The 16,865-nt window shown below is 44.3% G+C and overlaps 1 protein-coding gene across 6 annotated transcripts in view; it reads left to right on the forward strand.

Moving 5' to 3' along the window:
- Window positions 1-3,172: 3,172 nt before the first annotated feature.
- The window catches only part of EPS15 (epidermal growth factor receptor pathway substrate 15), a 111,302-nt gene continuing 97,609 nt past the window's right edge, over window positions 3,173-16,865 (forward strand). For 2 of the 6 annotated variants that reach the window (XM_078854126.1, XM_073357728.2), the window contains exons 1-2: window positions 3,173-3,349; window positions 13,988-14,029. In XM_078854126.1, the coding sequence (XP_078710252.1) occupies window positions 3,323-3,349; window positions 13,988-14,029 (69 nt within the window). In that variant the 5' untranslated portion in view covers window positions 3,173-3,322. The remainder of the gene's footprint in view (window positions 3,350-13,987; window positions 14,030-16,865) is intronic. The other 4 variants (XM_078854124.1, XM_078854125.1, XM_073357729.2 and 1 more) reach the window with 3 other exon arrangements.

The raw sequence follows: 16,865 nt of genomic DNA on the forward strand, positions 1-16,865 counted from the left end.
GACTAAGGATTAAGACCAATATGTAAATCAATGGAAAATCAGACCTCCCTAGTCCGTCTTGTGCAGCTCTCAGCCAATCACTAAACAGGCTCTATACTTTTAGCTCCGGCTGAGATGGTTGCAGGTATACATCTCACAGTTCACTTTTCAGACACTAATTTTTGGATGTCATTCCATTTTGTTCTCAAGAGAGGATAACCAAGGTAACTAAGGTTTCAGAGTAGCAGCCGTGTTAGTCTGTATCCACAAAAAGAAAAGGAGGACTTGTGGTACCTTAGAGACTAACCAATTTATTTGAGCATAAGCTTTCGTGAGCTACAGCTCAGTTCATCGGATGCATTCAGCTGTAGCTCACAAAAGCTTATGCTCAAATAAATTTGTTAGTCTCGAAGGCTCCATAAGACCTCCTTTTCTTTTTAAGGTAACTAAAGAGATACTTATACTTTTAGGGACTTTGTTCAAGAGGAATGGAGTACAGAAAGGTTAAATACAAGGAAGCTTGTCATTGGCTGATGGTGTTCAAAACTGTGTGAATAATTACTTATAATTACATTGTTTGTGTTCTACATTCTTTCCTCTCTCAATAATTTCTCCTTGCTGTTGCTGTGGCTGAGACAAATCAGTAAAGCATACTTCCTTATACTAGTCACAAGGTATTCAAAACAAAATCTAACTGCCATATTTCCATTCATCTAAATGTGCATTTCATGCTCCCTGATCCCCTCACAGTGCCAGAAAATTAGTCTATACTGATCCCTCCTGCATACATGAACACCAGACTGAACCCCCCCCCCCCCATGGTATTGTACAAAAAAGAAGCAGAGTGACTCTGAGTTGTATCAAATCTGCACAGCAAAAATACTGTTGCTGTAGGGTAGGCAGTGGAACACAATAGAAGTACTGAAGTGCCAAGGGAAAGTTGATAATTATGGTTAAGGTAAACTGCAAATCCATTACTGAATTTTCCAGGATGGAGTGGATGGTGCAAAGCTAACAAGATATTTACATGGAGTTTATATAATTATATTCCTCTTCTGCAACAAGCAGATGCCCTTTGACATAAAATGAGTGGAATGAGGAAACCTGAAGATTTCGTGGCAATTAGGAATGACATTTGGAACTTGGCAGCTGTGGAATGATAGTAGGAAATTCCATTTGGGATTGGCAGTTGGGAAAGGCAGTTGGAACCAGGCAGTTGCAATAAAACTGTTGGGATTGGTAGTTGAGAAATGATAGGATGGGGATTTGGAGTATGACAGCTGGGATGAGCATACTCAGTGAAGTGAAGAAAGAAAGAAAAAGGGAGAGAGCAATAGAAGAAAGAGCAGAGGAAGGAAAAAATGGACTGTGAAAACCCTCTGGCAGATAAGCGCAGGTTTTGGTAATTCTCTCTCACTGCACTGAGTGAATGAAAGATTTCTATTGGAGTCTGATCCATCTTTGGTTAAAATCTAAAAATAAGAACGATTTCTATTCGCTCTCCCCACTGAATGAACTCTGCAACAATGTCCCAACACTCTGGTGGTGCAAAAGTGCAGGAAATCTGTTTAAATGACCATTGTTGGGGCAGTGAGCAATGGTAGCAAGAGTACCTTGTGCCCGAGCAATCCCTGCTGCTGGGGATTGTTGTTATCAGCAGGTGAAAGACAGAGCAGCCCTTGTATGCCCCCAGGAGTTGAGGGAGGGCATGCACAGAGGTACCCCATTTCCTGCCGGTGACAGACGGAGGGAGAAAGAAAGAGGTAGGAGGCTGAACTCAAAGACTATGTCTGTTGATGATGAGAGTGCGGGTAGGATGCTTCACATCAGCACATTGCATTGGAGCCTCCTGTGATTTTCTCCTGGTTCTGTTAAGTTTACAGCCTGCCTTATGTAGGAGCTCCAACTTACTAGACCATCATGATGGTCCCTTATGGCCTTAAAGTCTTTGAAGCCCTTACCTAAGCCAGCAGCATATTGGGAGCTCTCCAGGACATGGGGAACAGGGGCTGAAATAACCAAGACAGAAGGAGGGTTAGGAGCATGGGACCAATGGAGATTTCACTGCAGCGAATGTTACAAGTACAAGGGAAGAAAGGCTGGCTGATTCAAGTCAAATACTCCAGCTCCCGGTTTAGAGGCAGCTGCCCAAGTGCTGAGGGCTGGAGGCTCCAGATCAGGGGGGCAGGATCCGGCGCCAGGTTTTGCAGTAGCCGCACGGGACGGCTGGAGGCGCCGAGTCAGGGGGGGAAATCCGGCCCGGGTTTTGCAGTAGCCCTAGCACGGGAGGGCTGGAGGCGCCGAGTCGGGGGGGGGGGAAATCCGGCCCGGGTTTTGCAGTAGCCGCACGGGACGGCTGGAGGCGCCGAGTCAGGGGGGGAAATCCGGCCCGGGTTTTGCAGTAGCCCTAGCACGGGACGGCTGGAGGCGCCGAGTCGGGGGGGGGGAAATCCGGCCCGGGTTTTGCAGTAGCCGCACGGGACGGCTGGAGGCGCCGAGTCAGGGGGGGAAATCCGGCCCGGGTTTTGCAGTAGCCGCACGGGACGGCTGGAGGCGCCGAGTCAGGGGGGGAAATCCGGCCCGGGTTTTGCAGTAGCCCTAGCACGGGAGGGCTGGAGGCGCCGAGTCAGGGGGGGAAATCCGGCCCGGGTTTTGCAGTAGCCCTAGCACGGGAGGGCTGGAGGCGCCGAGTCAGGGGGGGAAATCCGGCCCGGGTTTTGCAGTAGCCCTAGCACGGGAGGGCTGGAGGCGCCGAGTCAGGGGGGGAAATCCGGCCCGGGTTTTGCAGTAGCCCTAGCACGGGAGGGCTGGAGGCGCCGAGTCAGGGGGGGAAATCCGGCCCGGGTTTTGCAGTAGCCGCACGGGACGGCTGGAGGCGCCGAGTCAGGGGGGGAAATCCGGCCCGGGTTTTGCAGTAGCCGCACGGGACGGCTGGAGGCGCCGAGTCAGGGGGGGAAATCCGGCCCGGGTTTTGCAGTAGCCGCACGGGACGGCTGGAGGCGCCGAGTCAGGGGGGGAAATCCGGCCCGGGTTTTGCAGTAGCCGCACGGGACGGCTGGAGGCGCCGAGTCAGGGGGGGAAATCCGGCCCGGGTTTTGCAGTAGCCCTAGCACGGGAGGGCTGGAGGCGCCGAGTCGGGGGGGGGGAAATCCGGCCCGGGTTTTGCAGTAGCCGCACGGGACGGCTGGAGGCGCCGAGTCAGGGGGCCGGGATCCGGCGCCAGGTTTTGCTGCGGGCGGGGCCTGGCTCCGGATCGGGAAGTTGCTGAAGTTGGCGAGTGAGGGTCCGGGCCCCGCGTCGGCTCCGGCTTCTTGTTGCCCGGCCGGTGCATGATGGAAGCAGCATGGCCTCCCATCTCTCCCTGACCCAGGTAACTGCCTCCGGCCCGGCCGCTCGGCACTCGCCCTGCCGAGCCCCGGGATCCTTCCCCGGCGGGGGCCGAGGCCTGCAGTGCCCCTCGCGGCGGGGGGGTCGGGGCTCCCCGGCCTGCAGTGTCACTCAGGGGCTGGCGGCGCCCCGACCTGCCTCCCGCTCCGGGGGGAGAGCAGCTGAGTCCTTCGGCTCCCCGTGCCGGTAACCGCCGTCCCCCCGCGGTCCCCCGCTAACCCCTGCGCCCGCCCGTCCCGTTCACCCCCGTCCCTCCGCGCCCTCCGGTAACCCTGAGTAACCCCTGCCCCACCGCGCCCCCCGGTAACCCCTGGCCCCGGGCCATGCTCTCCCCGCCCCGGGAACCTGCGTCCTGCCATGCCCCCCTCCCCCACCCCGGTAACCTGAGGTAACCCACGTCTTCTCCCTCCCGTAACCCCTGCGCCTTGTTGCACCCCAGCCCCACCGCGCCCCGGCCCGGTAACCCCTGGCCCCGCGCCCTGCCTTGCCCCCCGGTAACCCTTGACTACTCTTGCCTTAGTTCTGTGCCCCCTTCCCTTGTTCTAGGCCGCCAGTAATCTCTCCTCTCGCTGTCTCCTCTGAGGAGAGGCCACTCCCGAAGTCCAAGCCCTGGTGGTGCCGGGGAGGTGAATGGTGGACCACACTGGCCCTCCCTGAAGCGCTGCCCTCGGTGTGGACTGTGCTGTGCCCTGCTCGCTCTGCAGGGCATGGGCCGGTCGGCGTTGAGCCGGGCGGAAAGGCCTCCGTAGAGCCGTGCTTCTCGAGCAGGGCTCCGGGGCCCCTGGGAGGCCACAAGCAGGCTGCAGGGGGTCCACCAAGCAGGGCCAGCATTGGACTCCCTGAGGCCCAGGGCAGAAAGCCAAAGCCCCGGGGCCCCAAATCCTGCCAACTGGAGCTGCAGCCTGAGCAGCTTAGCTTCACGGGGTCCCCTGTGGCACGGGGCCCTGAGCAGTTGTTCTGGTTGCTAGCCCCTAACTCTGGTCCTGGCTTTAATATGCAGAAAAACAGTTGTGGCACAAGTGGGCTGTGGAGTTTTTATAGGATGGGGGGGGGGAAAGGCCTCAGAAAGAAAAAGGTTGAGAACCCCTGCTGTAGATAATAAAGTTGAAGTGTTCAGCATTGGGAACAATAATAGGAGGGGGGATGATGTATGTGATTGGGGGGATTTGTGTCTTCATCTGAAACGTGGAAAATTATGATAATTTGATGAACTAAAGCAGTTCTCAGACTGTGGGTCATGACCCTGTTTTAATGGGGACGCCAGGGCTGGCGTTAGACTTGCTGGCTTCCAGGGCCGAAGCCTGAGCCCCGGGGGCCGAAGCAGGAGTTCCTCATTGCAGGAGTCAGACGGGTGGTGGCTCTTGTACTGAAGTGACTCTACAGTAGCATACTCCCTTGAGTTATCACAGTTACCAATGTAGTTCAGTAATGATAACCTGCTGCCCCCTCAGACTGCTACATGGCATAACATTAGACCCAGTGTGTTGGTCTACAGGTTCCACTTCATGCATGTTGCTCAGTTCTTAGAAGCAGTAGGCTCTTAAAATCCATCCTGCTCGCAGAATTGTGGAGAGATGGTGTGACAGGCATATGTATGCCTAAACCAAAGAGAAAGTAGCAGTGACCTGCCTTAATTCTTGGTGAGTTGTTTTCCTTTAGTAACGTAACAGCCATAAACATATATTTAAGGTAGGCAAGAGATTGGGGTTCTAGCATTTCAACCTTTAAAAAAAGGCTGCTCTTTGTCTTGTAAAAAGGCCCCGGTAACATGTTCAAAATTAGCACTTTCCACTGATTTTCAAGGCATGTAACAACCTTTGATTCAATGCGGGGTGGGGGGTGGGCAATGACTGAATCATATGCCTTTATGTTAGGTAATTGTGCGTGATCTTTCAAGCATGGACCGATCTCTTAAGCTGACCCCATTTATTAATTTCTTCTTTGTTTTCAAGCTATTACAACTCCTCTCTAAGCAATTAGCAGGTAGCTTGAGACTATTAGACCTTTAAAGGGTAGTATAAAAGTATTGACATAAGTTGAAATATCATCTTAAGTATTCTTTAAATTAAGATAAGAACATGAGCATATTACCGAAGAATAAACTCTCTAGGGGGATTGACCTGAAAAGCCTATTTTTTTTCTTATGAACTGTATTTTATTTACAAAGATAGCAAGATGATGTTGGACTATTCACTTCAGGGTGAAATGGTTGGAAGCTGTTGTGCCTTTTGGTCTGGGTATTTGGAGTGGTGGTATTTGTGTTGTATACTAGTTGAATATGGATAGCTACAGGAGATAAAAGGCTAACCTGATGAGAGCATAGGAGCTTTGAGAAGTTTGGCAACTTTCAGGGTTTAGACAAACTTCTGATTAATGTTTTCATCTTCTAAATTTATTGCCTGAATATTGGTGAGAATTTCCAGTATTAGCAAGCCCTTGTATGGAGTAATGAATACCGTTGAGACTATCTTATTTCCTACTGAATAAGATATGTATCGGAACTACTTGGCTTCTCTTTATTTTATTGGGACATCTGTTCACCCTAGAAGTGACTAGTGATTTGGGGTACCTCCAATTTTGTGGTAAGTAACCTTAAAGATATTCGGAAAGTTCTGAGCTCCTACCCTCTGAGAATCAGGCCTATTTAAGGTGTCCTAGGGTGGGGACTCAAAGATCACTATTTTTGAAAAGTAAGGCCACTGTTTAAGTTAAAGTTTAAAAAGTGTCCTATGTGTGGTGTCACTCTGGGAATGGGAGGGGAGGAAGAGAGAGAGGAGGAAACTTGGAGTGGGTTGGAACTGGTTATTTAGTGAGAGAAACACAAGTGTGTGTGTGTGGGGGGGAGAGCAACATTTTAAAAAGGAAGTACGTTCAAATATTTCCTTTGCAGAAGTTAGTAAATATTTTTCTTTTAAAAATGACATGGCAAATGTGATTGTCCTGTATTGTGCCAATTTTGGAAACTATATTAAATTATGATGTGAAACGAGATTTTGTCCTACTTCAAGTGTAAATCTCAGTATAAAATTAAGTATGGTGTCACTGTTGCATTTATAATTATACATACACTTTGTGGCATAAAGCAGGTCTCTGGATAGGCCTGCTGAGTACAAACGTGGATGTGTAATTATAGAACCCTTGGATACCCTTTACTGTTGGAACACATAAGCAGTAGATTTCATGTTAGTATATTTCAACGAACTAGGTATGTGGTAACATGCACCTGAGGTACAGCTAACCAATCAACTTACTTTTTCTGTATAACTCTCAGCCATGTCTCTCATATACCCAATAAATCTGCAAAATGACAAAATTCAGAATTTTGCTTTACTATCTGGCATTAAGACTGTGTCATTTTGGCAAGAGTAAGGGAGAACCTTATCAGTGTGTGTCTCAGTGCAAGTGCTCTGTGTCCACTGTGGAAAACTGCAAATCTCTAAGGTTCCCCCCCCCCCGCCATTAAAAGGTAAAATAGCCACTTAAAGTAGATTGCAAAAAGAAAAGGAGTACTTGTGGCACCTTAGAGACTAACCAATTTATTTGAGCATGAGCTTTCGTGAGCTACAGACAGGAAAGCAAGTTGCTGAATCAGCCAAAGAGGAGAGGGAGCGGTGTCTCTGCTTTTAGTGAGCAGGAGCTGTGCTCGCCAACACACCCCTTACTTTAATCCCTGAAAACAATATTGAAAACTTTAGAACTGCTCAATATTAAGTAACATTTAGTCCACTTTTTCATTTTAGGTGGGCTTTATAGTCCAGCATTGATTATCGTGGTGGTATGTATGGGGGATTGCATAACAAGAAATCAAAACATGGTTACCTTGTGTAAAAGAGATGAAGAATGTCATTACACTGTCTAAATTCAGTTGCAGAAATGCTCTAGTGTACTGTTCTGTAGGTGTACAGTTGAGTTACAGTGAAGTAGAATGAAAGTTTCAAATCTTTTAAATGCACTGTATATTGACATTGTTAAGGTTATAGTGAATCTTTGCTTTGAATAAAATTTTCTGGATTGGTTTGGTGTTGAGAATTACCTCTGGCCTATAAGAGGATTCCACTGTAACTTTTTTTAACCTTTTGTATGTAGCATAAAAATTAGAGAAATGGGCAAAAATCAATAAAATGACTGATTAGGAAAATGCAAGTGAATATATTTTTAGGAAAAATTAATTGAAGAAAAACATGTATGAAGGGAACAAGAAAAATGGAAAGCAAAAATATTAAGCTGCCTTTCCCTAAGCCTACACAGGACTAAAGAACATCTTGAGGGTGGGGAAAATGGCCTACCCAGTCTACAATACTGTTCCTCTGTTGCTACCACTGATAGGGCTTCACTGATGCAAAAAAACAACAATTTTTTTTTTTTCTGATGTAGACAAGGTCTCTGAGAGGATAGTGGACACCAAACTAGACATGTGTTGTCTATCATATGACAGCAATAAAAGACAATCCTTCAGATATTCGTACAGTGTTCTCCAGACTATATCCAAGCCAGACATTTAAATATTTGTAAATATCTTACAAGCACCTAAAGTCTGAAGAACCCTGTACAAATACTTGAATATTATAAGAGTTGCAGGCAAAGTGGAATTATGTAGCATTATAAAAAGGGGGGTCTAACTAGGCTTAATAGGATGAAATTAGGAAGGGAAAATTTTAGGCTGAAAATCAAGAAAAACATCCTGAAGCTGCGCTGTACTTGGCTATGGTAAGGGAAGTGGTGGGAAACCTTTTCTCTTTAAACGCTTCAAACTACAGTGCAAAACAGTAGAATAGAGAACTGTCCTACGTTGCCAAGGAGAGAGAGGGGCTGACCTAGTGTTTTTTTCCCCCTCTCAATTCTATAAACCTGTACAGAGTTGTACTAGAGAAGCCCAATAGAGTGTAAACACTTTTTAAAACTGATTTTTTTGGACTTGCAGTTAATTTTGTGTGAAGATTCCTCAGTTTTCATGTGTCCTTCACTTGTATTGAGCCTAATTAATCAGTGCATCACTATGTGTGAACAATCCACCACTGTGGAAAAGATATCTCAAGGGGGAGAGCCACTGAGAGGTTAATTCAGAAGACTAGTATATCAGGCCCCTTTCCTGAAGTTTAATATGGAGCCCAATGGAAAGGACAGAGAATCTGACTGCAGAACTGGTTCTTTCTTCCACTTTTCCCCTACGTCATATAAATGGAGAGCTGGCACTCTCACTGTTCTTTAGGGAATACTACTTTAGTGTTCTGGGTCTCTTTCAGCACTGGCAAAAGTAAGCAGTGTTTGCTCATTTCTAGATTATGCAATCTTGGAATGATGTGGGTCTGGAAGTACTAATATTAATCTCGCATGCCTTCACGTGGAGGCAGAATATAGTATTTCAGTCTCACATTGAGATAGATGGAGAAAACTGCAAAATATTAGCTTGTTTAGTTTCTTTTCTTTTCTTTTTTCATGGGTAGATGGTGTTGGTGTTTCTTTGCTTCCTGTTAGACAGAGGCTAAAGGGGAAAAACTGTTTTAATGACTTAAAATACATCCCTATGTAATAGTGGGGGTGATAGTGATGGATTAAAAACATGAAAGGATATAATGGGCTGATTGACTGAAGCCAGAAAGACAAAGAGACAGATGGCTATAAAGCTGGCCTTCATTTCCTAGGTTAGGACTCTGTAAGGGCCAGACATTCTCAACACAAACTGTAATCTTTGCAGGGTAATTACTGGAACAGATGTTAATGTTAAAGTAATTAATTTTTAATGGAATTTACAATGGTGTATTTTAATTTTTTTATGGGCAGTGGAATCTGACTATTCACACTGAAAATGAGTCCACAATTTGTACTCTGCAACTGTATGTGCAAATTCCAGTTATGTGAAGAAGTGTTACCCGTCAAAATTCCTAACTGGCACTCAAGAATTCAAAATACTCTTATAATATATTGATGTAAGGAAAAAGTTACTCAGGTCATCTTCTGTAACTCACCTTTATTCTCAGTATTCCTTTATGGGAAAACTATGAAGTCTGTTGCCAGTAAAATGAAACTGTCTTCCAAACTATCCACTTTCACGGGAAATTTCATTGTACTGTGGTTGTACTGATGTTATAATGAAAATGAGCCCCAAAATCGGATATCTAGAGAGAATTTTTGTTGGCTTGTACTATGAGTGTTGAATAAAAAGTTTATTTTGAATTTGTAAAGTATTTGTAGTTCCAGGACCTGAACATGCATGTGTTTCCTGTCCAAGACTAACAATGATAGGTTTGGCTGGAATAGTGTTTTGCTGAACAGAAGTATGACTTTGTTTTGTAGTGCATCTAGATGGCAGATTAATGATCCCTCTCTTGGGGGAGGGAAAGGGAAGATGGGACAGGAAAGGCAAATGTAGACTTGATGCTTTAAAACACTTTCAGTTTTGTGGCTTTTATTTCTTTGCACTCACTAGCTAGTTTTGTTCCAGAATTTTGTTTGTAATTTTAATTTGGCTGTATTTGCAAACTATTTTAGGGTTCCTGTGGGTTTGACCCAAATGAGATAGTAAGATGTTTAAGAGGGATGTCTCTGTATTATAAAGTGTTTACTTGAAGCAACACAAATGTAGCCACCCAGATTTTAGGCTTACTCATTCTGACAATGGGGTATTTAAAATCTTTACAGGCAACATTTTAAGCAGTCTGTTTGAAACTTGACTAGACTAGAAAACATTGTATATGGAATACAAATATAACACCACATTTTTTAGCTGCAGTTAGCAAGAAAGATCCAATTTAGCTGTGATCAGTGTGGAATAGTGAAAACTTTTCACATTACTATATTCTCTATTAACATAAATACTAACCACTCTACCCGCCTGTCATGCTGACCAATATTGTCTCATTGTTTACCTGTACTCCCCATCTATCCATATCCATCTGTTTGTTGTTTTGTACTTGCATTGTAATTCCCCTGAGGCGGGGACTGTGTTTTGTACAGCATGTAACAGCGGCGTCTTGGTCTATGACTAGGGCTCCTAGATGCTACAGTAATAAAAATAATACACTTCTGTAAACATTGTCAAATCTCACAGCAGTGAAGTTCTCTGAGCATTAGTTCAGAAGTAAACTAGGCAAGCTTTCATTAAGCCGATAGAATTAACAAACAGTTTATAAATTGCTTGAACATGGTGCCCCTTTTTAGATATTTGGTAGCAGATTAAGTGGGAAAGGAAATTCATAGTAAATAACATCAATGATCTAACACCAATGTTCTAAAAACATTCCTTAAAGAAGTCAGTGTAGCAACATTCTCCTGTATGTGTTGTCTTACATTCCCTAAGTCAGTTTTAGATTCCTTGAGTCAGTTTCACTTAAATCCTAATGGGGAACCTGGCCATAAAAAGATCTGAGGTAGTGTGATACTGCGTGACAACTCTGGCTATTGCTGCAAACACCTTCAGTCCAAACCCAGTGGTCTGAATTCAACTCCTGCTACAAATAGTTGGGTTATGGAAAAGAAAACAAATATTCAAATGTTAATACAGAAACTCCTCACTTAACGTTGTAGTTATATTCCTGAAAAATACAACTTTAAGTGAAACGATGTTAAGTGAATCCAATTTTCCCATAAGAATTAATGTAAAGGGCGGGGGGTTAGGTTCCAGGGAATTTTTTTTTTTGCCAGACAAAAGGCGTGTTATACACGTTAATCAATTTTAAACGAGCAATTTAATACAGGTATAAGTTTTAAACAATTTTAAAGAAACAATTTAATACTACAGTCGTCATTGCTGAGTATGAAGCTTGGTTGAGGTGGTGGAGTTAGAGAGTGGATTGTCTTGCTGCTCCTCTTGCTGTTCTTGCAAGCACAGGCATCAGCTTTTCCGGGGTTAGGGGGCTCAACTCTTGGCCCGCCCACTCCAGCCCTTCCCCCAAACCCCCACCCTTAACCCACCTCTTCTCCCCCTCTTTCTACCTCCTCTCCCTTTACTCCGCATGCCACCACGTCCTTGCTCCCTTCCCCTCCCTCTCCTGCCTGTGGCGATCAGCTGGTTTGTGGCGTTCAGGAGGCAGGGGAGGTGGGGGGGAGCCTGCACGCGGAGTCCTCGCTCCTCCCTCCTGAACGCCGCAAACCAGCTGACTGCTGTGGGCAGGAGGCGGGGGCAGCAGGGGGAAGGTGCTGATCCACGGGGGCTGCCAGCTGTGGACAAAGCAGGCAGCCAAACAACTTTACAGCGGAGTATTGCATAACTTTTGAATGAGCATGTTCTATAATGGAGCAGGGACATAAGATAGAAACAACGTTAAGCGATAGGACGTTAAGTGGGGAGTTACTGTACTTCCCAAATAGTTTGCTTAGTAACTCAATCGTTTTTATTGATACAATGTTCTCCAGTTGTCTACTTCTATTTGTTTTGATTCCTGAGCCTCACTTTTTGGGATAGCATAGGTGGTCCCCAGTAGTTGGATTTCTGAACAAGGAAACTTTGTCCAGTCATCTGTTTCTACTGTGGTCAGGAAAAGTGGACTTTGCATATGTTCTTCACCAATAAACAGCAGTGCACCAAATAAATTCTTTACTCTTTTAATCAATTTCTCCTTCCAATGGAAACAACCCAGCAAGGCCCCAAATATTGGCTAACCACTGGGCCAAAGAGGCTACAGTATGAAGTGTTATTACAAGAGAAATAGATTTAAACCTATAATACCCATCTTGTAATATACTATAGTAAAATATTTCCTACAATTGCTTATGTATTTTTGCCAGTGTCCAGTTTGTATGCAAGTTTACAAGACTTTTAAATCTGAAATTAGAAATAAATGCTATAATTATACAATATTTGGGTCAAGTCTTAACTCTCATAAGCACGTATTTGAGGTTGCAAGATCAGCATTGTACATGGAATGAATAGTATTTATGGTTTGTGTTCAGAGGAAATGGCTTTTTGCTTTCTTACTGATTTGTGTAGGTGCTAGATTCACAGTGTAATCGGCACGCCCAGTTAGGGGTAGCAAATATAACCCATTATCCCTTTGTTGATAATACTAGTCGTACACCTTACAAAAATGTGCTCGATCAGCATGTCTTAGGGTATGTCTACAGAGCTGCAGGTGTCTAGCTGCTGACCAATGCCAACCAAATTGGGCTTGCAGGCTCATGCTGCGGGGCTGTTTTACTGCTGTGTAGACTTTTGGGCTTGGGCTGAAGCCTAGACTCTAGGACCCTGGGAGGTGGGAGGGTCCCAGAGCTGGGCTGCAGCCTGAGCCTGGAAGTCTACACAACAATGAAACAGCCCCACAGCCCAAGTCCCTTGAGCCAGAGTCAGCTGGCACCGCACAGCTGCAGGTACCTAGTTGCTGTTTAGACATACCTTTCAGGGCATAAACATCTAATAAAACCTACAGTTTTGCTCCTTTCTTCAGGATAAAGGGAGGGCAGTCCCCAAAACATAATAGCCCTCTCCTGCCTCCCCAACATGTTTCAGACAACACACAGAAAGAGATTTGCTTTGCCCCAGAACCAAAAGTCACACAACTCAGACTTTCTTGGTCAAGTAGGGGAGGTGAATTGAAGGCCTTTCTCTGAGAGAAAAAAGAGAACTGGATAAATTCTGGATAGTTTCATGGAGATTAAGTCCATTAATGGCTGTTAGCCAGGATGGGTAAGGAACGGTGTCCCTAGCCTCTGTTTGTCAGAGGGTGGAAATGGATGGTAGGAGAGAGATCACTAGATCATTACCTGTTAGGTTCACTCCCTCTGGGGCACCTGGCATTGGTCACTGTCAGTAGACAGGATACTGGGCTGGATGGACCTTTGGTCTGACCGAGTATGGCCACTCTTATGTTCTTAGAATATCATTTTATAGTTTGTCTTCATTGTGGAGTTCGCTCAGGCCAGCCTAGCACAGGTGGAGCATACCCACTGTAAAACCCTGCCTGTGTCAGAAGTGTGTAAATTATACGCACAGTGGTGCTGTACTAACTTGTGTACTGGGATAGATTTCTGTTGGGGTATCCTGCAGTTCTGAGGGTTGCGCAGTTTAAATGCGTCACTATGTACTCTGACAGGTTTCAGAGTAACAGCAGTGTTAGTCTGTATTCGCAAAAAGAAAAGGAGTACTTGTGGCACCTTAGAGACTAACCAATTTATTTGAGCATAAGCTTTCGTGAGCTACAGCTCACTTTGTCGGATGTTTATGCTCAAATAAATTGGTTAGTCTCTAAGGTGCCACAAGTACTCCTTTTCTTTTTGCCTATGTACTCTGTGTCTCTCATCTAGCGTGGAGCTGGTGTCTGTGTTACTGACATGAGAATAATATTTAAATAACTTCCAAGTGGGGTTACTTATTAATGCAGACAGTTCGGAAAGTGAAAGCCACTAGCATTTAATATCAAGAACTTTTAAAGAGAATGTTGTTAAGGAATTCAGTCTGCAAACCATAAAGTGATTCATAGCACATCTGACTTCTCTGCTTTGTATTCTGAGACCAAGACAGCTACATCAACAGTGTAAACTATCTTATAAGTTGACAGAAAAAGCCAGTTTGACATGTATAAAATGTCTAGTTTTCCATGTTAAATTATGCAACTTGATCATATAAAGTGAATTAAATGGATACAATTATGCATATTAATCATATAATTTTCTGTATCTTTCTTCATAGCTATCCAGTGCAAATCCTGTGTATGAGAAGTACTATCGACAGGTAGGAGTTTTTATTCTCTTGCTCTAAATTTCTGATTCAGTTTAAAAACTTCTCTTTTTGCCATAGTCCTGTTAAAGATGAAGATTGAATATTTTTGTCAGACTGTGGAGGGTGGGTTCAGTATTGTGTAATTTCTTCATGGACTGTCAAGGAAAATCACTGCAGCCTTAAAATACTTTGTTAAAATGGTAAAGTTCATGGGGCAGATCCACACTTAAGGGCCCAGATCCTAACCTGACTGATTGATTTTTTTTTTTTTTTTGGTAGTACCCTCAGTGATTTTACATTGGTGTAGCTACGCGTGTGGGGAATGTGAAAAATCCATACCCCTGAGAAACATAGCTATACCGAGCTAACCCCTGATGTAGACAGTGCTAGGTCCATGGAAGAATTCTTCTATCAACCTACCTATGGCCTCTCCGGGAGGTAGAGTACCTACATGGATGGGTGAATCCCTCATGTCGGTGTAAGCAGTGTCTGCACTGAAGAGCTCCAGTGGTGTAGCTGCGCTGACATAGCCTAAGTAAACTCTAGGTTGAACTCGTTAAATGTTACAGTTCAATAGAATTTCCGGTAAATAGAGGAACACATCATCAGCAGGCTAACACATTTTTTCCTCTTCACCTGGGATATGTCCCTGCAAATCAACCTGAAATGAAATTGGGTTATCAACTGCCCAGTTGATGGCTTTTAAAAATGGGGACAATTTTGATTTATTTAATTGTTTTGATATGAGTGCATTAGAGGGTAAGATAAATTGTTGCCATCATCTGGCAGAACTACTACAGACCTCCTATTAAGAAACTCAGTCCTGAATATGTTTCAGCTGCTCAAAGGAGGGCGAGAGCTGATTGATTCCTACTAAGGTGCTCTTTGGACCCTACTTAGGGGCTCAGTCTCTTCTTTTAGCCTCTGATTAGTATTAGTCTGATAAATTTCAAATGAAGTCCCCTTATCAGCTGGAAAGGGGCAGCTTTCTATATTTTCTGCCCCCTGCCTTCTTCCCCGCAGCCCCAGGGTTGGGGGAAGGTCTCCACTACTTTACTTTCCCCCCAGACTCTGTATTTTGGATCCAGTAGTCAGACGTTGGCCATTAAAGGAGAAGAGGTCCACCAGATTGACAGGAGCAAGGATGGACCCTGACGTCAACTTTAAGGAGACGACGCTCACATCTTCGTCATAATTGAGTCATGCTCCCCTTGTCAGTCCTGTGTTGAGGGACAAATCCAATGTGTGTACATCTATATGAATTGAGTCATACTAAAGAGAATTTGATGTTCCTTGCAAGAATCCAGTGTCATGGAAGACATGAGATCCTGAGCAAGACAAGAGCCATTGTCTGCATGTGTTACATTGATGTGCAAAACTTAGGTTGATTTTACCACCAAGCCCCACAACAGCTCAGGCAAGAATCTGAGAAGTGGTGGGTTTCCTAGTTTTAATCCTGGGGCTTGGAGATCAGGTGGACATGCTTGAATGGATCTCCCTCTGAAGTGGGGACAAATTACATCTGAGGCCAGATGCAAACCACATGATTATTCTCTCTTCCCAGTTCTTAAGCATAGGCTGTCCTGAATAACCTGACAGACAGACTTGCTCCAGGACAGTCAGCTAATTTACGAAGATTGTGCTATTAAATGAAATCAAGATGGAATGCTTTATTTGTAAGCTCATGGATAATGCTGATTTTCTTAATGATTTGTCACATGTTCAGAAGCATGAACTGAAATTTTGCCTAGTGTCCTGGACTTCAGAGACAGCTCTTCAGATGGAGCCAGAGGAGCATACATTAAGAGCCTGAATATTGTTAGTCTTTTGCCAAATGTGGAAGAGTTGCTGCAGATTCCACCCTCTCCTCCCCTGCCCCATTCTTGAGATATGTGCAGAGCAAGAAATCAAACTACACCGTATTCATTGTGCGAGCTGGGCACACCTCCAGTGTGCGCGCACACCTCTAATTCCTGGCTGAGTCACCCAGGCATATCCTTTCAAACTTCACTGGAACATCTTTGGCATGATGTTGTTGGGTAGAGCATCAGTTCCTACTCATAGCTTTCCTGGCCAGTCAAAGACAGAAAAGGGGAACCTTCAAATGTGACATCACTGTCAGGTAGGTTGCTGGGCTGGCACACCTGCTTACTGCTCAGTTCAACAGGTTTTTATGTCATTATCACCAAGAATAATGGTGGAATGCATTTACTTGAAAGATTTAGTTGTATTTGTCATTATTTTCTGAACTTAGTTTGGAGGGTTTATGTGAGCATTGCTTTTTTTTTTTTTAAAGTAATGTCTAGAATTCCCAAGTTCTCATTTGTCTTTTTCATTTGGTGCTGATAGAGTATCCTTTATCCTTACACATCATAGTAGCAGTAGTTGAGAGGACTCCAGCTGAGTTGAAAAGAAGGTCATCATTTGCTTTTGCTCAAACATTTAATACTCTCACAGTGGTAAGGAAAACTCCAGGAAAAAAGATTTCATCCTATATAGCATGCGTTGTGAAATGAATATGGTCTTTAATCTTGGTTCAGTAATAGTATGGAGGATACCTAATTTCATAATACTAGATCTAAGGTATTTTTCAAGAATATATGACTGAAATCCAGTTAAAATAATTTTTAGGATTTTTTTTTTTCTAAAAAAGGCTTTTCTGCATTCTGGCTTTGATCAGTGTATCCTCTAAAAATACAGTTATCTGACTTTTCTCTTCAATTTGTGTAAATATATTTTAAGCATTATTTACAAAAGATGAATTACATTAATACAGATCTATAGAGATTCAACAATAGTGAACAGGAAAATCCATTCCAAATGGAAACTAATACTATATGGAAGATAA

This window comes from Lepidochelys kempii, chromosome 8 (assembly GCF_965140285.1).
Source record: "Lepidochelys kempii isolate rLepKem1 chromosome 8, rLepKem1.hap1, whole genome shotgun sequence".
NCBI classification, from domain to species: Eukaryota; Metazoa; Chordata; order Testudines; family Cheloniidae; genus Lepidochelys; species Lepidochelys kempii.